Source organism: Protobothrops mucrosquamatus, unplaced genomic scaffold (assembly GCF_001527695.2).
Source record: "Protobothrops mucrosquamatus isolate PMUCROS unplaced genomic scaffold, P.Mucros_1.0 scaffold1265, whole genome shotgun sequence".
NCBI lineage: Eukaryota > Metazoa > Chordata > Lepidosauria > Squamata > Viperidae > Protobothrops > Protobothrops mucrosquamatus.
Genome location: NW_015387471.1, coordinates 272,853 through 297,161, shown reverse-complemented (window position 1 = coordinate 297,161; position 24,309 = coordinate 272,853). Strand labels below are relative to the sequence as shown.

General features: G+C 38.1%; 2 protein-coding genes across 2 annotated transcripts in view; both read right to left on the bottom strand.

The window, feature by feature from the left end:
- Window positions 1–410: 410 nt before the first annotated feature.
- SMAGP (small cell adhesion glycoprotein) lies at window positions 411–16,719 on the bottom strand. The gene is made up of 5 exons (XM_015821165.1): window positions 16,576–16,719; window positions 8,938–9,059; window positions 6,624–6,715; window positions 2,426–2,503; window positions 411–739 (listed from the first exon to the last, which is right to left on the bottom strand). Exons 3-5 carry the CDS (start codon window positions 6,655–6,657, stop codon window positions 564–566), a joined length of 288 nt encoding a protein of 95 aa, XP_015676651.1. The 5' UTR covers window positions 6,658–6,715; window positions 8,938–9,059; window positions 16,576–16,719; the 3' UTR covers window positions 411–563.
- A 486-nt stretch (window positions 16,720–17,205) lies between these two features.
- Window positions 17,206–24,309, bottom strand: part of BIN2 (bridging integrator 2) — a 35,339-nt gene continuing 28,235 nt past the window's right edge. Inside the window, exons 11-13 of the mRNA XM_015821163.1 lie at window positions 21,574–21,645; window positions 21,220–21,315; window positions 17,206–18,647 (exon numbers count right to left, since the gene is read on the bottom strand). Of these exons, the coding sequence (XP_015676649.1) occupies window positions 18,537–18,647; window positions 21,220–21,315; window positions 21,574–21,645 (279 nt within the window). The 3' untranslated portion in view covers window positions 17,206–18,536. The remainder of the gene's footprint in view (window positions 18,648–21,219; window positions 21,316–21,573; window positions 21,646–24,309) is intronic.

Below are 24,309 nucleotides of genomic sequence, written 5' to 3'. Positions count from 1 at the left end.
TTTGGAGCTTTGGAGTTGGTTTGCTTAACTGAAAGCAGCACCCCTAGAGCAGTTTCTCCTGACATTAGAAGTTCATAAAACTTCTATGTGTGGAGGATTATGAACAGCAAAAAAAGCAGTTTTGCATGTTAAATATATTTTTGGTTTGAAGTGGGTTTTAGTGTTTGCTTTACCTGTGGATAAGATGTGAAAAAAGATAGCTACCATTTGGGTCAATCCTCACCCTGGTGTTTTCTTTCCTATACCAGATAGCAAACTATCTGGGGTTAAGAGGTGCCTATTTGCCTATTCTAATGTTAGATAATTAGAATTGGACAGTGTGATGACCATTCTGCATTGTAATCTCAGGGTCGCATCACTGCAGTCCGTAAATAACTTGTGTGTGTTGCCGCTAAGGGGTAGAACGCCTAGTTCAACTACTTTTATTTAAGCCAGAGTTCTACCAGTATATAAACAACATTTACTAATACACATTTAATTCCTTGAGTAAAAGAATGACAAACTTAAAACTTCTGTTCATTTAAGTTAGGACAGTCTAAAACACGGCAGCAGTCTGGTATCTTCTATATGAAATACTCTTCTTTTTCACGTTTACAGGGGAAATCTTCCATTTGGACTGATCCCTCTGGATCTGCTTCAGGTTGTTCATAGGTGTGGTAGTTGCCTTTATTCTTGTACAGGTAAACAACAATTATCACAACGACTGAAAGAAGAGTGAGAAAAACCACGGCGATAACAGCTTGAAACAAAATAGAGAAAAGAAACTTTAGAACGGATTGTTTCTGAGCAGATCTAACAGATCAAGCAATCGTTAGCCTGAGAGCCTGAGAACAAGCTTCTATCTTACCTGTTTTTTTTTCTGTAGCACAGACAACCCCGCCTTCCCTTTACCATTTTATCTACCATTACATTTGCTGTCAGAAAGATAACATTTGAAAGTAAAAAGCTAGAGATCGTTAAGGGGAGCTAATGTTAATAGTGTTAGAACTATAGCAATCTAGGGACCCCAAGGCCTTTTAGTCTGAGGGCCTTTCTACCTATGACTCTAAATGGTAGAACAAGATTAAAAGAAATGAAGCAAAACAGCACTGAGCGATGAGGAATTTATGGAGGAAGGAACCTAGAGCCCATTCCTTACATTTTATTTATAATTAAAAGTAATTGAGGTCTGTGCTCAAGTGTGTAGTTAAACTTCTATATTAGATCCATCTTTCTCAAGCTCAGCAACTTTAAGCGATTTGAACTTCAACTCCCAGAATTCCCCATGCTTTTAATACATAATGCAGGATTTTAGACAACGTGGGAATCGGATCAAAATCCTGCACATGCATCGTGATCTACCTTTAGCTTCCACTGGAGGAGTGGACACATAGCGAATGGATCACATCAACAATCTTGTTTGTTTTTATGTTCTTGCACCAACTTGGCCTTTGCGTACCAAGTCCCGCCAAGTCACATTCTTCCTGAATCTGCAGGCCTTCAATTTTCAGATTCAATTATGGAAAAGTTATATAGTTTCCATAACAATACAAATGATGAAATTGATAGGGTACAGGATTCTGTCCTCTTATGAATTACAGCCCTGATGTACAAAAGACTTAACTTCCTAGCCTTTAATGGGATGATAACGTGGCTCCTTCAGAGGTTATCTGGAGAGCAGCAGAATAGGCTTCTAATGCAATCGTCCCCCTGAATGAATTCTCTGCCCAGAGCTGTATGCCTGAACCTCTACAAGCAGGCAGTAGAGATATGTCAAATACACTAATACGACTTGAAAATGGTGTTAGTCAAGGTTTCAGCACTGTGGTAAAGAAGTGAGGGCTTTTGCATAATGGCTTCATGTACTAGATGAACAACTTTGTTCCCCTCTAAAACTGCTTAACCATTTCTTTTGAGTCAAAACATGCAAAATATACACAGGAGGCAGAGGCCTGCCTTTGAACAGGGAAGTTGGATGATTCCAGTGCATTTTTTAAAGAAAAAAAGCTCAGAGCAAGGATGGAAACGGCCATTACTCCTGGGATCATTACCTCCAAAAGCACTACCCAAAATGAATGATATAACACCCTGCATATCAAGAAATAAAATGTGCCAAGAGGATGGATAGTCTTAGCTAACCTCAAGGGATAAACAAGACCAAAACACACTCTTGTCCTTGGATGCCCCAAAATGTACACACTGTGCATGAATATGTACATGCATGCATGTTTTCACATACATACTAATAAAGGGCAGCCATTTGGCTGAAAAAAATATCTGTCCTTGTGTCAAAGATATGCAGGTCTGATCTGGGAGTACCTCCTAATACATAGGATACACTGGCACTTTTACCACCTGCCATCTATGCTGCTGGCTTTACCGTTAGTGCTTTGGGGCCATGTTGGAATGCACCCTATAATTAGCTCTGGAAAGATATTGCTAATACCTCCTATAACAGCCATATTGGCATCATCTTGGGACGTAGGTGTGTTCATCTTCTTCATGAACGGACTGGTCAGCACCCCTTCATAGAGGAGAAAAGAGGAAGATATCAATATAAGCAGCAGATGGTATGCTTGATTTGAACCAGGAAGTCCAGATTCAAATTCCCTTCCATCATGAAAATGGAAGAGGGGAAGGATGACCTCGCAATAGGCTCCCCCCCCCCGTTACTTTCAGGCTAACCAACTTCCCAGAGCTGTACTGACAAGAAGAGCAGGAAAGGGCAATGATATCCTTGCTGAAGGAATGAGAGTAAATACAGTATACTGCATCTTCCAGAAGTAGGTGTGCATCCATCCTGCGCGCGTGCACACACACACACACACACAAAACACCCAAGTTTCTTTTCTACAGGAAAAAAAAGTGTACACTAAATAAGATGAGATGTTGAGACATAATATGCAGCAACAATTGCAAAGCCAGGACTTAAAATAATTAGGGATAAGTACTTTTGGTGGAATAACTGGCCAGACTGCAAGCCATTGAGACTGATGGAAGAGTTGCTCAATAAAAGCCTTCAACCTTTGGCTCCAGTTACAAAGCAGAAACAGGTCTGTTCTGTAGTGTTTCAGGGCTTAGGTAATCAGGCTTACTCAGTGAATATCTAATAATGTACAACAGTGGAATTGCCAGCAGGAACAAATGTTCTGCCAGCAACTCATTTCTAAAGATTTCTAAGACTTGCCAGTTATTTGGGAGCCAAACTCTTTATAAGAATGTATGACATCGAGGGATCTTATCAAACGGTGGCCAAGTCCAAGGGATCCAGCCATATACACATCTCACCCTTTCTTCCTTTCCCCTGCTGCAAAACTGAATTATATTTGTGAAGCACTAATTTATACCCTCTCCATCCAATCAAAATCATCAGTAGGCACAAACCAAAACATTATGCACGACAGCAATCTATCTAATGTCTGGTTAGCGAAAACTGATGTGTGGAATTATGCCTTTTCATCCTGTCTCTTGCAAAGCTCTCTTTCCAGTTTATCCAGCATTTTCACCTATGCAGAAATGAACATCGGTTTAACAATACACAGTGTTTAGACTATGTATGTACAACATGCTAAGATAATGTTTGTTTAACCTCAGGTTTTTTTTTACTAGAACATAAATGGTGAAATTTATATCCAATTTAAGCTGTAACCCATAGTTTATAAATCACACTGACCAGGTTTAAAAAACAATATAAACAAGCAAACCACATTTTGACTTGAAGTCTGTCTTGGAACCAGCCTTAGTTTGGCATCATATGCTAAGCAATAATATAGTTTGGTTTTAACTTAGCAGATTCAGTGGGTGAATTCTGTTTCATTGTAGTTTATTTGTCATTTATTCAGTAAACAATGGTCATGCCAACAGTGGTTCAGCATGACGTGAAAACCTAGGTTGTTTAAGAGATATTTATTTTCAAATAAATAGTCTGCTCTCTCTGAAGAACTCTGAGCTTTTCTTGAGACATTAGAACGACTGCAAACATGCAATGACATTATAGTCAGTTCATCCAGTAATTATTTGGAGTAAGTTAAATGGAGTCAGAGAAGACGCCAAAAGGAAAAAAAAAAGCAGAATGAATAGATGTGTTCCTATGCATGCAAAGCTCACAATCTATGTTGCATTTATCTCTCTCTGTCTCTGTCTCTGTCTCTGTCTCTGTCTCTCTCTCTCTCTCTCTCTCTCTCTCTCTCACACACACACACACACACACACACACAATCTCTATCATCTATCACATTTCTGAACTGCCCAACTCTCTTAAAGAGAGGCCCTCTTATTAGCAAATAAAGAAATGACATTAGAAATGATAACTTTTGTCTGCCTTTCAAATAACTTTTGGGTGCTGTAACATACTCTGTGACATTTATTGCAAATTATTATAGCTACTCGCCAAAGGAACAGTGGGATGGCTAGTCTCTTAAGATCATGTGCTACTTTCAATATTGGATAGGGTTGCCAGGTCTGCTTCCAAAAAATAGCGGACAAGCGGGGGGGGGGGTGTTAAGTAGTAAAAAAAAGTAGACTGTACAGCTTTAGATTACGTACCATTTCATCATAAAGCTTTTGAATAAAAAAAAAGTCCACTATTTTGTGAAAAAAAATAGTGAACATAATGTGAAAAAAGTGGACTGTCCACTCAAATAGTGGACACCTGGCAACCCTAATATTGGATGGTTTGCAAACCAGGCTTTTTATGAACATAGCCTATTTTGGCTCAGTCAGGAAACCATGGTTAAAAACCACGGCTCAGTACAGGGGCTGATATCTAACAATTAATTTATGTGTGAATCAAGCCTAGTGGGAACAGAGGAAATGCCAACCAAATTGCCTAGAGTCAATATAGGGTATGATGAGTCCTCTCTTCTAGTGGCTGTTTCAGCAGCAGAGAAACACTGCTTCCTTATGTTTTAAAAAATGAAAGAGGATGGAAATTGACCAAAACCAAGCATTTCTACAAATATTTTTACACATAGAGACATCTACATTCTTATCATTTGGGCAAGAGGCTGGGCTCACAATTTACACTAAACAGTAATGTAGCTTCTTTGATCTGGGCTTCTAGTAGAAGCCACAGTGGTAAGAAAACTATGAATTAAGCTATTGTGCAAATGTTGTGAATTACATACTGGTGTCATTTTGCATACTGCAAAATGTCCAGAGACTATAATTTGTGATGTTTAGATGCTGATGTCCTGATGCAATATTGTTATCTTCCTGCTGCACAAATGTCCACAATACATGTATCAAAGTCATACAGCTTGTACGCCATAGGTGGTCTATTATCTTGTCATCTATAATTGATAAATTAAAGAATACTGCAGAGCGGAATATATCATTCTCTCTAAGTACTTTAGCATTCACTTTTCTGAAGTCAGATTCTGAGAATGTCAGAAGCAAACCAGTAAGCCAACAGAGCAACAACCACACAGACAGACAAAACCTGGGCCCTTTGGTCTATCCTGCATTGAGAATGTTTGTGGAGAAAACAATGGCATGCCTTCCTTGTGGAGCAAAAATTTAGGACTTAGGCAAACTTAGGTGAATTGAAAAAAAGTGCAGCATATATTTATAGGATAAATCTTAGCACTGTCTGCCTACGCAACGGCAGCTGTCATTACTGAAAAAGGATTTCCATTTCTTTCCATCAGGGCAAATATAGCTATATTGTTGTTTTTTGTAGAGGATAGTGAACATGCCATTCTTCTACACTTTGGTATTTGCTGCTCAGTAGAGGTAACAGGGCTCAATTTCAAAGGCTTGCCACTGGAACTGGGTTTCTTTAGTTGTGGGCAGGCAGAGTTATGCTTTCTGATTGTAGCCTCTGATTATTATAATGGGAGATATGCTAAGCTTCCAATATTTAACCAGCTTTTTATCTGCATATCTTCAGAAACCTTAGGGAATTGAATTCCAACTCCAGGGAAATGTTTGTTTATCCACTGGTTTAGAAGAATATTGCGCAGGACCCCAACTGAGAAAATCTATAGCTGTTCTCTTGTATTCTGCAATATTGATATCACTAATTACATAACTTTATTTGCAGTTGCAAATTTTAAAAAGCTAGACGACTATGTTATTTAACTTGCAAATGGTGAAATCAACTGTTTCGGATTTGCAAGTTATATTTTATCTTTTATTATAAAAAATTCTCATTACAAACAAAATCTAAATGGAATGGAACCATGATTTGTAGCTTAGAGTTATGTATTACAGTATGGCTTATGTGCTATATTCAGCAAACCATGTTTAAAATCAACTATGGGTTTATGTGGGCCCAACTATAAGGATGATGTTTCCTGAATATGTTCTCCTTTGTTTCTGTACACTACAGCCACCTCCATGTCTTGATTTAAAAGTGAAAAAAAATAATCACCTTCTCCCTTACTACCATAATTTATTATAAAATGGCTAAATATGTTAGATATTGTACATATACTTTTAAATCCTATCCATGGGTTCTCAACAATAAATACTTTGAGCTGCTGAAATGAGGGGGCCAGGGGAAAAATAATTTTCCACATCCATCATTTTGTGAGTAAGCTTATTCTTCACCCTACTATACCCTATACACATTAAAATAACAAGTTTTCCTTTCTCTAAAAAGCTTTCTATTTTATCATCCCCTTATTCCTGAGTGCACTTACCTGTGGCTGGTGATGTTGCTGGAATAGCTGCCATGGCATCACCCTTCTTCGTTAAGGTGTTTTGACTTTTAAAACTGTAAAAACTTTTGAAGCTGTGGAAACCAAAAGAAAGAAAACCAAAAGATAATACTGTTATCCAGGTAATGCTATGAACAGAAATTTATCAGTTCATCCTGATTGCTGATCAGAGTGTGCAAGTGGATATTATGAATATCTTCTTCTTCTTCTTCTTCTTCTTCTTCTTCTTCTTCTTCTTCTTCTTCTTCTTCTTCTTCTTCTTCTTCTTCTTCTTCTTCTTCTTCTTCTTCTTCTTCTTCTTCTTCTTCTTCTTCTTCTCCTTCTCCTTCTCCTTCTCCTTCTCCTTCTCCTTCTCCTTCTCCTTCTCTTTCTCTTTCTCCTCCTCCTCCTCTATATAAATTACAGACCGGTAACTTTAGTAACCCTGCTTGCATTTTTAAACAAGCTTATTAAAAAGTACGGCCCATGGACTTTATTAGCTCCATGAGGTCAACCCTACAGTTTTCTTGGCAACATTTTTCTTGCCAGTGCCTTCTTATGGTGGAGAGATGCTGCCTGTCTCAAAGTCACCCAGCTGGTTTCCATGCCTAAGGCAGGACTAGAACTGTTAAGCAATAGCAGCTGAATTTCTAAACAGACTTAGTAAGGAGCACACCCCAAGGAGCTGACTACTCATTAAAATTTTAAGCAATTATTAGCAGTGCAGTTTTTTTCTGTGACTTTGACAGATCACAGACAAAAAGGGAGGAAAGAGAGTACCGGTTAAAAGCATACACCAGCACTCCTGAACAGCGACTATAAGCAAATAGTCTGTGAAGTTCTTTTAAAATTGGCAAGTTATCAGAGCAACCAGAAATAATCACGTCTCTGACTACTGCATCTTGCTCTGACTGAAGCTTTTAAATTATTTTCAGAAGTAGTCTGGCATGTAATACATTTAGAGCAAGGATAATAGAACAAAGAACCCAAGGGGCTGATTATCATAAGGAGTTAATAAAGAATGGAGGAAGGAGAATTTCTAAAACAAAAATGAAAATCAAATATATCAACATGTAAAGACTCACAGATCATAAAAAAAATCTGTGAGAAATGAGTGGTATAAAAAGAGATAAACATGGGATCAGAGGAGAGAACTGCACAGTAGAAAAATTTAAGACAGGACAGTTCTGAGATAAGACCAGGAACACCACAGCAAGAAGTCATTAGTTTAGGTAAAGGCTAAAAGGTGAAAAGCTAAGAGAGGAAGAACAGGATAGATGGCAAAAAGCAGCTGACTCATAGAATGATAAGGATGACTACAAAAAAAATAAAAATAAAGCCACCATCTGTTCCAAGAATTCTGCAATAGGAGGAAACAAGTGGCAGATCTACAGTATGTCCAGAGTTAACATTTGGAGTGGGTTACTGGGTTAGCTCAATATATATTCAACAGGAAAAAGGGAACTAACTACAAACAAGGATGCCATGCTTTCAAAGCTAACTGCTATTTTAGGTGCAGTAAAAAGGTAAAGGTGAAGGTTTCCCCTGCCACTCATGTCCAACTCTAGAGGGCAGCGCTCATCTCTGTTTCTTAGCCAAGGGAGCCAGCATTGTCCGAAGATGCTTCTGTGGTCAGGCGGCCAGCATGACTATATGCCGAAAGTGCTCAGAACGCTGTTATCTTCTCATCAAAGTAATATCTATTTATCTACTGGCATTAGCATGCTTTCAAACTGCCAGGAGCTGGAGCAAAAAAGGGAGCTCACTCTATCATGCGGTACTTGCTCTCAAACCACCAACCTTCTGGTTAATGTTTTAAAACCGCTCGGCCAGTGGCCATATTTTCTTGGAAAAAATAAAGGACAAACCAGGAAAAAGGATAATTGAATATTTATGGGGTGAGGTAACCTGAATTCTGGAGGTTTCTTTACCCCCTAAATAGAAGGGATCTAGGAGTATGTGGATTGACTATGTCTGAGTTCATCCCAGATATTTAACTAGGTTACATATTTAGCTCACTGTTTGAGCTCATGCCAAACCTATACAATAAACTTCATAGGCTAGATTGGCTTTACGTGTTAAGCCATACACATTTAGCCAGTTGTGCAAATGCAACCACTGCCCTAATTCACTGTGCTGTTTGAGCCCAGCCTATAATAAATGATCCAGGGAGGGCAGAAGCATGTAAGACACTATCTAGCCTAGTCTCTAGGCCTCTGCAGCGCTGTTTTGGTTCAATGGTGGTCGGATCCAGTTTGGTGGCAAGTAAAGGCAGAGAAGAGCAGCAAGGACAGGAGGAGGAAGAAGCCTCACTTACCTCTTGGTCCTGTTTCCTCTTGTCCCAATAACTCAGATCTGCAGAGGGACCCTGTCAGGCCCCATCAAAGGCCTATACTAGCCGTACAAATGCACGCAGAAGCCACACCTTCTGGTCTGGGCCTAGGAGAGAGGAGGGCAGGAAGTTAGGAACAGAAGGATTGGAAAAATTGAGCATCAGACTGCTGCTGCAAAGCCATAGGAAACACCTTGTGCTTGGTGTGTCATGAGACTAACAAGACCACAAGACTTCATTGAAAGTACCCATCTCGTAATCCATCACAGGAAAGCTTGAAAGGGGAACTAGTTTGAAACAGCACCCTTTCGAAAGAAATTGTATGCGAAATGGAACCTGGAATGGCAAGATTAGCTACCCTCCATTAATCATTTCTCCATATTAATTATTATTTCCAATTTCAAATGTTCGAAAGGCATTCCGAAATCTGAGTCTTAAAACTCATCACTTTTTAAAATGATATATTAGAGAGGATGAATGTCCACATGGGTCATGCTCCTTTCCTTTGGACATTTTATCCAGCGCCAATAATCATAATGAAGCCAGAGTAGTTTGTGATGTGTCTACTTCATAGTCATTTTGGCATGGAAGACCATTTTTATTTTCTGAGATATTTTAAATACAGTTTAAACGATGCTATGCTGTAAAAAATAAATAGCTGTATGTCTTTTAATACTTTATTTAAGTATTACTTAACGTAATTACTTAAAATGTTTCATTTTGTTTTACATTTTAGTTGTTTGGTTCATTTTATGAAACACCATGAGAATACGATCAAGGGATGATTTAAATATACTAGTATAGTAAAAAATGAATACAACAACCACAAGCTACCGTGTTTGTGGAAGTGATGAGAAGGTTCAAAAGCATATGTGAAGACTTTCTAAGAGACAAAGTTGTATCCATAAACTGTAAGTTTAATTATGCCAGTTTAATTATGCCATTGCTGATTGTAGCTGAAGAAAGCCGGCAATGATCTTTTTATCTACATGAAAAAGGCAGCCACTGGTTCCGTGGGTTGGATCAGTATTTAGTGCTGTTCCCTTGTTTGCTATTGACACCACTCCTCCATTTACTCTCCAGATTGGTAAGATTTGTCATCCCTTTTTATCTAGAGGATGACATGGGCATTCTTCATCACCTCTGAGATCGTGCAGCCCCTGTTGTCTTATTAAGTGAATGACATAGAGAGAGGGTGGACATGAAACCTTGAGAAATAAAAAATGCATTAAAGTCCAGTGAACAATGAAATCTAAAAGAATCTTAAAATGGAATGAAGGATTAAGTATCAATAAGATAAAACAAAAGCAAATTGAGTTGTAATATTTTATAAGTTACTGTAAGGCATATAATCAAGTTGTCAAGAGAACATTTATTCTTAGGTACAGAAATCACGTTCACAGGGAAAATGTCCTTCCCAATTTTAGAACTGATGCCATCCACCATTTCACCCTCACATTATGATCGCAAAATGATGGCTAATCCCAAATGTTGAGTGCAAGCATCTTTTGGGATTCTTTAACTTCTGAAAATGTAGCAACGATGAATGAAAGGAAATGATCTGCTCTTGGATTGACAGCTGGTGCCATCGTGGTATCTGAATTTACCAGTGTATATTATGCTCATTCAATCTTCAGGCCCTTTTTTTCCAAAATCAGGACATTTACATGCAAGATTGTGATCTCTGAGCCATCTTTAAGTTATACTATCGCGAATACAACCCCCCCTTCACCTAGTAAGAAATTACACTCTGGTCTGAGAAAAACTGCAGTGCAAATTTAAACTACTTATTCATTTTTGTTTATATATTAATAAATATTATATATTTATTCTTATCCTAATATTTGACCTAAAGTGATGCCCTTAGTATTCCTCAAAACAATTCTCATTGGTGTAGTTTTAAGCTGTAGAATCATGCAACTGGACAGCGTGCAATTATATAACAATATGCTTTGAAAAGCAGACTAACAGGCAGTTATTACTAAATAGAGTGCTGGATGAGTTATTGGGCAATGCCAAAAAATGGATATTGAAAAAAAGAACAAAATGCAAAATGTAAATGTGTGGGGATGGTGAAAGTAGCGGTGGTTTTAGGGACAGAAAAATATGAAAGGGCAGAATGAATGGTTATTGTAAGTAGATATTGTTATATTTCTTGTAATTTTTGACATACTATTTCTTTCTTCTTTTCTGCATAACCCTGCTTACCCCCAACAAGTAATAACATGATGGGTATGTATATTTATACGCAGTTAATTTGGATATATAGCTTGGGAAATAAATGTGTTCTCTGTGTGGCATTAAGTCACTCCTAGGTAGAGTTGCACATCTTTTGAGGAATTAGAGATACTATTGTACAGTCCTATTGGATTTCAGACTGTCTGGTAAAAATATGTCACATATTTTATCAATGAAGAACAATAATATGCCAGCTGCCATTCTCTTTCGGCTGCTGGATTACAGGCATCTGGAGTAGCTCTGCTACTCAAAGGTTGATGCTACTAAGTGTTCTTACCACCATTCTGTATTAAGAACAGAAAAACAGGAAGACAAATTACTTTTGGAAACACTCACCCTCCCACCCTGGCTATCCTTCTTTGTGATAGGGATTGTGAAATTATAGTTTAATCTATAGAAGCAGAGCAATCTACCACTCCCACAGCTAGGAGAAGGTTCTGCTACTCAAGACTAGATGAGACTGTACTGACTAAAAATGTTGCCACTCCTACCATTATCCCCTCCTGTTAAGCTTCTGGACAAGTCACCTTTTGAATATCATTCTTGGGATGTCCTGCATAGGCAATTGGTAACAAAACAAGAGAGAGAGATTTAGGTATAATGGTTAATGCACCAGGTTGGAAACCAGGACCGGCACCATAGACCAAAAAAACCTCAATTTTTAAAAACTAGAAAAAGTACCATTTTTAAGTATGAAATTTAACCATATTTTCATTCTGGCGTCCGTTTTTACATTTGGGTCAAAAAAAAAATTTCCTTACCCAGACACCAAAAAAGCTCGATTTTTAAAAATTAGAAAAAGCACCATTTTTAAGCATGAAATTTAACCCCGAATCTCACTCTGGCATCCGTTTTTGCATTTGGGTCAAAAAAAAATTCGCCTCCTGGATCACAGAAATTTCTGAACGCGGCATCAGAAATTTCCTTCCCCAGACACCAAAAAAAGCTCAATTTTTAAAAAGTAGAAAAAGAACCATTTTTAAGCATGAAATTTAACCCCGAATCTCACTCTGGCGTCCGTTTTTGCATTTGGGTAAAAAAAAAAATTGCCCTCCAGACACAGAAATCCCTCACCGTGAGAACAGCAATTTCAAACCCTAAAAAAGCTCAATTTTTAAAAATTAGAAATATCACCTTTTAAGCATGAAATATAGCCCCGAATCTCACTCTAGCATCCGTTTTTGCATTTGGATAAAAAAAAAAATTCGCTTTCCTGTCACAGAAATCCCTCACCGCGACATCAGAAATTTCAAACCCCAGATACACAAAAAAGCTCAATTTTTCAAAATTCGAAATAGCACCATTTTTAAGCATCAAATGTAACCCCGAATCTCACTCTGGCGTCCGTTTTTGCATTTGGGTCAAACATTTTTTTTACCTCTCTAGAGCACAGAAATCCCTCACCGCGGCATCAGAAATTTCCTTCCCCAGACACCAAAAAAAGCTCAATTTTTAAAAACTAGAAATAGCACCATTTTTAAGCATGAAATTTAGCCCCGAATCTCACTCTAGCATGTTTTTGCATTTTGGTCAAAAAAAAAATTGCCTCCAGGAGCAGAGAAATCCTTGATCGCGGCATCAGAAATTTCCTTCCCCAGACACCAAAAAAAGCTCAATTTTTAAAAACAAGAAAAAGCACCATTTTTAAGCATGAAATTTAGCCCGAATCTCACTCTGGCGTCCATTTTTGCATTTTGGTCAAAAAAAAAATTGCCTCCAGGAGCAGAGAAATCCTTGACCGTGGCGTCAGAAATTTCGTTCCCCAGACACCAAAAAAAGCTCAATTTTTAAAAACTAGAAAAAGCACCATTTTTAAGCATGAAATTTAACCCCGAGTCTCACTCTGGTGTCCGTTTTTGCATTTGGGTCAAAAAAAAATTCGCCTTCTGGACACAGAAATCCCTCACCGTGGCGTCAGAAATTTCCTTCCCAGACACCAAAAAAGCTCAATTTTTAAAAACTAGAAAAAGCACAATTTTTAAGCATGAAATTTAACTCCGAATCTCACTCTAGCATCTGTTTTTGGATGTGGATCAAAACGAAAATTCGCCTTCCAGACACAGAAATCCCTCACCGCGGCATCACAAATTTCAAACCCCAGAAACCCCCAAAAGCTCAATTTTTAAAAATTAGAAATAGCACCATTTTTAAGAATGAAATTTAGCCCCGAATCTCACTCTGGCATCCATTTTTGCATTTCGTTGAAAAGATTTTTTGCCTCCAGGAGCACAGAAATCCCTGACCACACGCGACATCAGAAATTTCCTTCCCCAGACACCAAAAAAAGCTCAATTTTTAAAAACTAGAAAAAGCACCATTTTTAAGCATGAAATTTAAACCCGAATCTCACTCTAGCATCCATTTTTGCATTTGTATATAAAAAAAAAATTCGCCTTCTGGATCAAAGAAATCTGTCACTGCAGCATCAGAAATTTCAAACCCCAGACACCCAAAAAAACTCAATTTTTAAAAATTAGAAATAGCACCATTTTTAAGCATGAAATTTAGCCCTGAATCTCACTCTGGCGTCCGTTTCTGCATTTGGGTCAAAAAAAAATTTCGCCTCCTTGATCACAGAAATCTCTGACCGCGGCATCAGAAATTTCCTATTCCAGACACCAAAAAAGCTCAATTTTTTAAAACTAGAAAAAGCACCATTTTTAAGCATGAAATTTAACCTCGAATATTACTGTGGCATCCGTTTTTGCATTTGGGTCAAAATTCGCCTCCTGGAGCACAGAAATCTTTGAAATTTCCTACTTCAGACACCAAAAAAAGCTCGATTTTTAAAAACTAGAAAAAGCATCATTTTTAATCTCACTCTGGCATCCGTTTTTGAATTTGCATAAAAAAAAAATTTGCCTCCCGGAGCACAGAAATCCCTGACTGCGGCATCAGAAATTTCCTTCCCCAGATACCAAAAAAAGCTTGATTTTTAAAAACTAGAAAAAGCATCATTTTTAAGCATGAAATTTAACCCCGAATCTCACTCTGGCATCTATTTTTGAATTTGTATATAAAAAAATTTACATTTTTATCTGTACACTAGAATAACATCAGGTATTTACTGTTAATTGAAAATTCTAACTGACCCACCAAGCAGCTTCCCAAATGCCAACAGGAACAGAAAATATGAACACACAGCATCTCTTTGTGTCAACAGTACTGTTTACCAATTTGGATTTGTCTGTTTCAAAGTACTAATTATGGTTTGCGGACTTAATTCTTTCTGAGATCCTTCCAGACAAATGGCTCCAACCATTACCTCATCTCACAACCAGTGTATTCCATCTTGTGTGAGAGCATGTGTTGAGAGGGGTAAAAGATAGAAAAGTCAGTGTGGAAATATGGAACATGGAAGATGATACATGGAAGATGATCATTTTTTGTGTGTGTGGAATTTCATCGTCCGAGTAGAGCCATTATAGAATAAAAGCCTTCTCTGAAGAACCATAGGTTAACAAAAGAATCATTCATCAATCTAAACACTTTAGTCATTACTTATAAGATTTATATTCCACCTTTTATTCAGAAGTTCAAATTGCATGCAAAGCATTCCCATATTTTAAGACCTTTAGGTCACTGTCAAGGTATGTGGTAATGCTGGTTGGGAGGAAAAGCAACAGAGTTTTCTGAATTATGGGAGTACCTTTGTGTGATTTTGTTTTTATGAGTTTGGTCCAAGACCTTCAAGAAAGTTTATAAAGTAGATTTTTAAAGCTGGCCTTTCCTTCATATGTATCTCTTTCAAGACTTCAAACCTGGTTTTAATTATTGAATTCCAATGATGAGGATGAGGATGATTTTGTTATATGCTTGTTTCCAAATGTTGGTTTTGAACTACTGGATGAACCCAGATTCTGCATGGACAAATAGCACAATCCACTGAGAAAAATTTGAACAGCATTATTTGACTAGTTCAGTAAATCACTGATATATGCAAACCACATGTATTCATCTGAATGTTTTCCATTTTGGGGGGCAATTCTGGTAGACTTAACACAATTTTGGAAAAAAACCAAACTAATCAAATATATGTTTATTGCAGCATTTGGTTTTTCTGCTTACGTTGTCCAGGAGTGAAATATGAAAGATATTAATAATTACAAAAGAACAGGAAACTACCCTATTAGCCAAGGAAAGCAAGTACCATCTGCAGTGTAGAAATTGCTCCCTATCTACTGCTCTCTAGCCAGATGTGCAAAATGGTAGCATATATGTCAGCTAAACATCTTATCAAAGGGCCTGTTGTGTAGATGAGCAGATTTGCTCATTGGTTCCTTGTTAATTTTTTGAATAGAGCTAGGAACGTTGCACCCTTTATCACTGAGTATCATGGCTATATCAATTAATTACAACTAACTAATAAATTGATTGTCTCCTTTCCTCTCCAAAATGCTTATCGCTTCTTGTTCCTCTTCCTTTGTTTCCAATTGTTCTCTCACAAAGTAGTTTTTGAAGAAAAGGAATTTTTAAAAAAAATATGTGGATAGGAAGACAATGCTGCAATTGCATCTTAGAAAATTGTACATAAATAGTAGCATGGCTACTAGTAAGGAGTGCAGGATTTCAGTTCTGGAGATACAATGCTATAAGCTTGAGAATAATTTTTTTTCCTGTATCCATGATATCATATCCTTGTGTAATTGATCAGCACTCTTTTATCACTCAACTGGAGATGGAGGGATTGATCTAAAATGACCGATGTAAATTAAGTGTTTTGCATATTAAAAATATCCTCACACATCTAGGTTGTTTTTTAAGCAAAAGTGAAATCAGTTCCATAGAATGAAACATTCTTAGTAATTCTTCTACACTTCCAACTTCTTATTTATATTTCTCATTAATTCATGAAATAAAAATGATTCACATTGATGGATGCCAGATTTGAAAAGCATGCAATTATAAATATTGAATTTGATAGCAAAGGCCTAAATCACTTGATTTGTTTTTATATTCCCCTATCACTACCCCACCGTATCAAAAAGCAATTAGAACAAAAGAGAAAAGTTTTGCATCAAAGCCTTCACTTAATGTTTTACCTCTACAGGTTTCAAAGCTTTCTGTTCACCCCCTTTTCATCAAAAGTATATGGCAACATTTAAGAAATGTTAAGTGGCTGGACCTTATGGGAATCTCAGTAAAACAACAACAACCCTGCAGACAAGAACAAGATTGGGGAAGGTGGATAACCAGCACACAGTATGAAGCTAGTGGTCCATGTATTTTACATTCCCGTTAGTGTGCTGGAGACCATGCTTGAAAACAGCGCTAGTTCAATTTATGTGTAAACATAATTCAGAGCATTTATACTATCGCAGATCCAGAAATAATTTTATTTTCTATTAATCCTGGGGTTAAACTGATTCCCTAACCAGTTCTTACCTGATTGGAGCAATCCCGGACGGTGGGGAAATAATATTGGCTTGACAAATTTGTTGAATTTCTTGCCCGGCTCCAGCTAGCATGGATATTTCTTCTCACTCTAGTTTCTTCCTATAGCTGCTTCCTAGTTTTCTAGTGAGTAGGCAAAGGCGTTCCCCTGCCCATCTCACTTTTCCAGTTTCACTACCTTGATAATAAACAGCCAAGTCATCAGAACGCTTATTCCTTAACTCTTTGTAATGCCGATGAGGCCCATAATGTTCTTATGTCACTTACTAATAATGCAGGACAGTTTGGTTCAGCCGGAGGCACTTTATTCAAAGCTGTTGAGGTGGCCAAAATTAAAGAGGGGGGGGGGAGGATGGAAGATTCCTGCAAGCCAGAACAGCTTATGTAGCCCCAAACCATCATTTGTTCTGGAGATATGTCATTTGTGATCCGCAGGACATATAAAGTAGTGAGCTGCTAATGTTTTGGGGACCATTCAGCAACTCTGCACAGAAAATGCTTCTCAATATACTATAGATGAGATCAGTCTTCCCCAAATTAGCTTCTCCTCAAGTCAGCAAGCAATTACACCTCCAAAGATATAATAGAGCACCAGGTTGAAGGAATCAGATGCAGGTGTTTGAATTTGAAATGCAGGCATATTTTATTATGTGTTAGGCAGAAAAGAACTACGTTTGTATTAACTGCTACAGGTACAGATGTATTTACAATACCTCTCGAAAGGTATCCAAGTGATCAAGGTAGAGGAGACAAGTCGATCAATGATTACTACCCACGATCATAATAAAATGCTTCAAGCAAGCAACAGATGACAGCTGTAATCCTAATGCCTCATTTGTAGGTGCCCCAAACCCGGACATTTCTGGTTAAAACTATGGTCTAAAATAAGAGAAGACAGAATATTATGTGCTTGACGACATGACAAAATGGGTAATCTTGGAAAAACAGGGTTCACAAGCAATTGAGCATGGGAGTTCCAGGATTCAAAAGGATTTTATAAACATCCTCTATTTTATTCCTTAATGCCAGCCCCTGATTAGAGATTCATATATACAAAAAAAAAAAAAAGTAACTGCTTCAAACTACAAACAGATATACGGCATAATTAAGTGATTCCTCATAAACGGGAGAAAAGTCCCAGCGCACACAAAGTTACATTTTGGGAAAGGAGTCTTTTTCCTTATATACAGTATATATATTTTTTCTGTGCAATATGTTTTATATATGAACTTTAATGTGTGATTTCCCTATCCAAAGTGATCATATCATCATGTAAAGTTTCCCTATGTTTCTCCTCCCTCTCCTCTTTACAAAATAGAAGTTAATCATCTTTCTTACTTTTCCCACTCTCTGAATAATCATCTAAGTTATTCTACAATAGCATGATTGAACTGCAGTTATTAATTGTATTACTTTCCAGTAGATCAGGGGTGTCAAACTGGCGGCCCATGGGCTGGATGCGTCACATTTCCGCAAAGGCAAAAATTGTTGCGATACGTCACAATACGTCACCTGACGCGATCGAGTTGGACACCCGTGCAGTAGAGATGAATGCAATGAAATTGCAACTAGCTTGAATGGAGGACTTCTCTGAGGAGACAGGGTGGATAAATCGGCCAAAAGTCTCAACCATATCCTGCAAAGTAGGCTACCAGCTATTCTATAATAGGACTCTTTATGGTGACGTTCCATTTTAGAAAAGTACTTCTGAGGCAGAGGGCTCGGAAGGACAAATTTCTTGCAAAGAGTCCCAGTTTCTGACTTATAATACATGGAATTCATATTATTCAAAGATTCATATATCATAAATACTGCCACCTGCATAGTATTATATTGACATGGGGCAGCTGGCCTGAAGGAAAAGAAATATTTAATAATTACAGAAAACTAGATTTTGGAAAATGCAACTTTCTCTTTCTTCCTTCATTCCGTTGCTTCCTCAACCTCTGAGCTTATTTCAGAGGGACAGATCTGATGAGGACTTGGGGGAAAATGCCTTTTTGTAGCATGTCTTGGTTCTCCTTCCAGTCACTTTCTTTTATTCCCATCCAAAATCCTTTTCCCTAGAAAAAGAAAACAAGCAAACAAACTTCAGTCAGAGCTTTCCCATAAGCACAATTGTTATAATTGTGAAATTTGTTTGTTATAATGTGTTATAATTTGTTTGTCATATTTGTTATAATTTAGAAATTTGGAAAGGTGACGTGAATCCTTATGCATAGAAAACAAGTCTTCAAAGATGGTAAATGTAGGACATTACAAGTGATAGTAATCATTATGCTAACAGTGCAATGTTTATAAGGGTTGACTAGTAGTCCCTGCAGTTTTCTTGGCAACATTTGGAAGTGGCTTGCCCTTGCCTCCTTCCAAGGGCTGAGATTGAGAGACTGGCCCCAAATCACCTGGCTGTCTTTGTATCTATAGAGGGACTATAATTCATGGTCTCCCAGTTTCTAGCTTGGTGCCATAACGTATGCATACATATATACGCACACACACACACACAAAATACACACACACACACACACACACACACACACATAGCTACTTTTATAGGAAAGAACTGCTCAGTGTTGTTTCTGCTAAAGGGAGAGTTAATGATTAATGGAGGGCTGTGGTCATATCAGACACAAACATACAAAGAGAGACAAGTAAATAAATCTAAAAACTAATGGCAACAGCTATAGCAGTTCTGTACTCTCTCTAAACAGCATGACATTTTCAGCAAGAACAGCTGCGGAACAGGTGACTCCAAATTACACCTTATATTTTGTCAAACGGAGGTCCTGCTTTGCAAGGAGGAGAAAGCCCAAGGCTCAAGACTTGAAGAAGGCAAGGCATACATCACACCATACTATGCGGAGCTCAACACTGGACCAAGAAGTCAACTCACCCACTGAAAGTGCTCTTCCTTTAATCTCTCTTCTGCAGTTCAGTATAGTGGCTGCCCCTCCTGAACTGTCCTAGGGGTTCCGAACTCAAAACTACCATGGGTGTGCATGAGGACTAGTTCATTAGCCCAAGGGCCATGACCCTGAAACCTTTTTGTACATTTATAATGTACAAAATTATGACTTACTGGCAAATGGTATTACTATTAAAGACATACATATTAAATACATTTTTTTAAAAAACCCCAAGACTGTTATTTCATAGCTGGCCCCAGTTTTTAATTTGCTTTTCTTACTGGGTTGATACACACTGTATTTTTTTCAATATCATATTTTTTACTATGATATTATTATATCATCCTACATATTTTTCAATATGTTGAGTGATAGAATCTAGGAATCTGTCTTCCCAAGAGCTGCACAAATCTTGCATCACTTTTTCTTCTCTCTTGTTGCTGAGCAGAGAGATCTGGCTTTACTTTGCTGTTTCCCTCATTGACTTTCCCTTCTCTTCTCTCTGAATTGGATAGAGGATAATACCTGTGTGCACGCTCCTCCCTGCTCCTTGCTAGGCAGAGAGACCCTCATACAGGGTGAACAGATTTGGTATTCCTCTTCAACTATACTGATTTCCCTCCCTCTGGCAGTTCAGCCACATGGCCCATCCTTCTGGTCCAAGAGTTGCCTCCCTGTTGCCACTGCTCAGAAGCTTAGGCATCACCTCAGAAGTAACACTTGCCACAAAATCTATCAGCAGGTAATATCAGCCCAATCAGGTAGATGAAGAAATCAATGTCCTACATATCAGGGCTACTTTTATTGTAAAAGCCATAGTGATAGAGTCTTGCAAGTCTAGATGTGCGTCTTCTTCTGAGATGTTTTTCTCAAGTTATTGTTTTAGCTTGGGCTCAAGCCCCCCTTATCTGACTGTTGCCTTGGTAGCACTCTTCCTCCTGTCCTTTGAGATCATTGCTTGTGCCCTCCAGGTGAGAATTCCCAGAGGATAGAGCTGTTTTGTATAGGAAGCCTATGAGCATCACCTGTCTGTCAGTGTCTAGAAAGCATTGTTGTAAGCTGCAGAAAATTCCTTGGAGGGTTGCATGTGACCCACGGACCATGAATTTCTTTCAAGAGTTATGGGGTCAAGGCTGCCAGTCTTTGATTAAAAAAAAAACATTTTCAGACTCAAGAGGATGTAGCTGGTGGATTAGGCAGGAAGCTGTCAGAATCTTTTAGATAGAAGTTATGTCCAGTCAGACTGTGATAAATCAATGGGCATAGTAGATTATGATGCATCTTGAGTAGAACCTGGTGGAAGGGCTGATAAATTTACTGCCTTACTAAGACCATAATAGGGTTTAGTACTCAGAATTTAGTTTCACCAAACTGGCAGAAAAAAAAGATAGTTATGGATGCTGTATTAGGTCTGCAAAATCCTAAGTCCAAATCTTCATTTGGCCTGTAAGGCCACTGGATACTTTTAGACCAGGCACTAATTCTCAGCATACCCAAACCATAATGATTGAGAAGCAGTTGGAAACATTACAGTGGATAAGTATCATAAATATGTCTATCAATCCCACGTAGGAGGTTGCAGAGGGATTTGATCATGCTAGCTGGATCTTCTGGGAGTCAAAGTTCAGTATGACGTGGGAGAATTATGGGACGCCCACCTCTAAGTTAGAGTCTCCTTTGCCAAATGTATTTCAAATTGCCATGCCAAGCAAGTCCCCAGATGTGTTACCTCTGCTTGTGTGTCTGATATCACAAGTATGAAATCTCCTTCTCCAAACTGAAGATGATTGTCATCTTCCGAAGTATGAGCTTGAGTTGCTTGACCCTGGAACATAAAATGTGAAAATAATAGTGCAGCACACAATGGGCATCTCAGCCTCTTCAGCCATCCTTCCCATTTCCTAATTGAATAGTACAGAAAGGGATGAAAATAATATTTAAAGTTTAAAAAAGAAAGAAAATCAACAATGGTCTCAGCAGGCAAGGCTTGGAATTAACACCCTCCCCTTAATTCATACCTGGGTTTTTATGACTCATTAGCTGGGGATGCCTAAAACCCAGCTCTTTGATTGCTGGGTCTTACCTTGAACAGGAAACCCAAGGGAAGTTCATTCTCATTTTCTTCTTTAGCTTCTGGGAAAAAACTAGGAATGATCTGAAGCAAAAAGAACATGTGGTTATTTAAGAGACAGGGAAAAATGATATTGCCTAGGTATAAGGAGATCTGGAATCAAATCCCTGATCTTCCTATCCCTGGGGAGTGATGAGGTAGGAGTCTTCTGCAATTAAATGAAAGGGGCTTTCAACATCTTACAGACAAACAAGATTCTGATGAAGGTCTCCCCTATTATTAATCCATGTAGCTTGGTAGCCTTTGGCTTCCTATGCTGTATTGTCAGCCTCCCAAGTAAACTAGACAGGAAACACGACGAGATGAGATAATTCTTCTTTATTGTAAAGTTACATTAACAGAATCTTGCAAGTCTTGAAGTACAAATCTCTCGCTGTCACTTTCAACATTCTGATCAATTAGGACAGGATCCTTTCTAAGTTTCTTTCTCTGATGGCTAAGCCACTGGTGTCCCCCATTTTTTTTTCTGATCATTTTCAGCATCTCTTCCTCAGGGTCATTCTGACATAGCATTACAGGCATGGACCTATCCATTGTGGATTACCATTATAAACCAGGCCAGTAAGTTCAACAGATCATAGTTAAAAGCCCTGTCGTTATGCAATCCCAGCTTTGTGCCTGAAGGAAACGGAAAGGAGAGATGAATATCACTGGGGGCGGGGGATACCTTTCCTAGGAAGCTTCCAAAAATTCCTTTTAAAAAAGTTCAAAGTGGCTTTTTACATTCAACTAGAGATGAGGTGAAAAAAGACTTAATTATTACAATAGGAGTTTCTCACTAAATAAAGACTCTAATGCCTGTAATGAAACCAACAGAACAGTCCAAATTCTTTAGAATCTTTTTGTTTCAGACTCTTATAATTCTGGCTGTTTAATTTCTTGTTAGAGCGAGACACTGCAGTGTGTATATTAATTGCGTTGATAATTTAGTCATCAGCAGCATGCAGAAATAGGCCTACTCCCTCACAGAGTGAGAATGACATGAATTAACTAACTTAGCTCACTCTGTTTCAGCCATTGATACATCTCCCATCAGCTGCACTTCCTATGTTAGAAGCCAATGTTTGCAATGGGAAACCTACTTGAGTATAGCAAGACCCCTTCTGCACATACTTGATCTCCAGTAGGTGGAAGAGGTTGAGATTGTCACAATTCCATGACTGCGCTGTTTGAATTCACACTGTTGAAAGGGATATTGCAGTAGAAAACACCGCAGTTGGCATCTTCAAAAAGACACTTGCTTTGCGTATTTCCTTTTCTAATCGTTTTTTGGAGATTGCTTGTTAACTGCTTTTTAACTATTAGGAATCTATATATACATATACATACATACAGAAAATGGGTGATTAGAACTTTGATTTTGGAAAGTTACAGACTAAGGAACCAGGTGCATTTGAAATAAGAATTTGGGATTATTTAGAATCATTGGCATTGGAAAATGCTTTTGTTCTGAATCTTTTAAAAAAACAGGATGAGACTTGCAGGAGTGGACACTAGAAGGAATCAGAAGGGACTAAAGATTTCAGTTTAAGGAGAGGAACTCTTATATTTGGCTTACTAATACAGCATAGAACAAAATATTTAAACATTGGACATATTGGAGGATATTTTTAAACAATGGACCCAGAAGTTAATTTTAAGAGTGTCTGGTTCTATAGAAAGACTGTATTTAAAAGATGTGATGAAGAGGCACAGTTTTACCAGATAAGATTGATCTGAAACTGGATTTTAAAATGACAGGATACAATAATGATATGAATAAAAATGCTACACTAGACATACAAAAGAAATTGGCTATCTTAATAATTAAAAGGGATGTACAAAAGGAAGAAAAAGAAAAGAGAAGAAAACATTATAAAGAAGTGCCTTTCAATATTCTTAACAGCAGTTAAGAATCCATATATATTTTACCTCTTCTCTGTAAGATTACATCCTAATTTCCTTAGTCCCATAGTTTAATCTTTTTAATCATCAAAAGTCCAAGTTCACTTTTTTTTTCTCTTCAGCAAAAAGTCCATAAGAGGTTTCCAGTCACTAATAAATAAGGTTATTGTTCTTCCCCTAATCAGACAAGGTAATGTTGCCATCCCTGCTAGTTCTGACATCTTCACTAATTATTCCTCCATTGTGGATATATTTCAGAGTCTTTCCAGTTTTGTGTGAGCAATAGTCTTGCAGCAGTTAAAGTATACAAAAACAATGTTTTATGACTCATTTCTAATTGTCTATCCATTGGAAAAGTTCTGGTTTCAGCTGAATGTTGATTTTTAATCTTTTTTGTAACTGTGTATATCTGAACCCAAAATTTCCTGAGTTTTTATGAGTCCACCAGGCATGATAAAATGACTCCATATTGCCCACATTTCCAGCATATTCTTTTGTCATGTTCTGACTACAGAAACCTCATTAAGGAAAGAAAGAAAAGCTGCACGCTGTTTTTCCGATGGCCAGAAGCCACCTACCTCTTTGTTATTCTCCACCCCTTTCTAAGGTTCCCCTTAGGTCAGGACCAGCCATGTCTGGGGGTTGCGGTGTAGAAAGGGTGGGGGGGGAGGGTGGGGGGTTGAAGGAGGAGGGAGGAATTAGTACGGTCAGTGGGAGGGGCAGATATGGCGGGAGCAGAGGACCATATCAAGTTAGGGGAGCACGCACACGCTATTTACAAGCTTGTGGGTGCTCCGGTCCTCT

Coding starts and splice junctions, on each gene's coding strand:
- SMAGP (XM_015821165.1), bottom strand. CDS start 6,657: ATGGCAGCTATTCCAGCAACATCACCAGCCACAG. Junction 2,504..6,623: donor AGCAACATCACCAGCCACAG/GTAAGTGCACTC, acceptor TCCTCTATGAAG/GGGTGCTGACCAGTCCGTTC. Junction 740..2,425: donor CAATATGGCTGTTATAGGAG/GTATTAGCAATA, acceptor TTTTGTTTCAAG/CTGTTATCGCCGTGGTTTTT.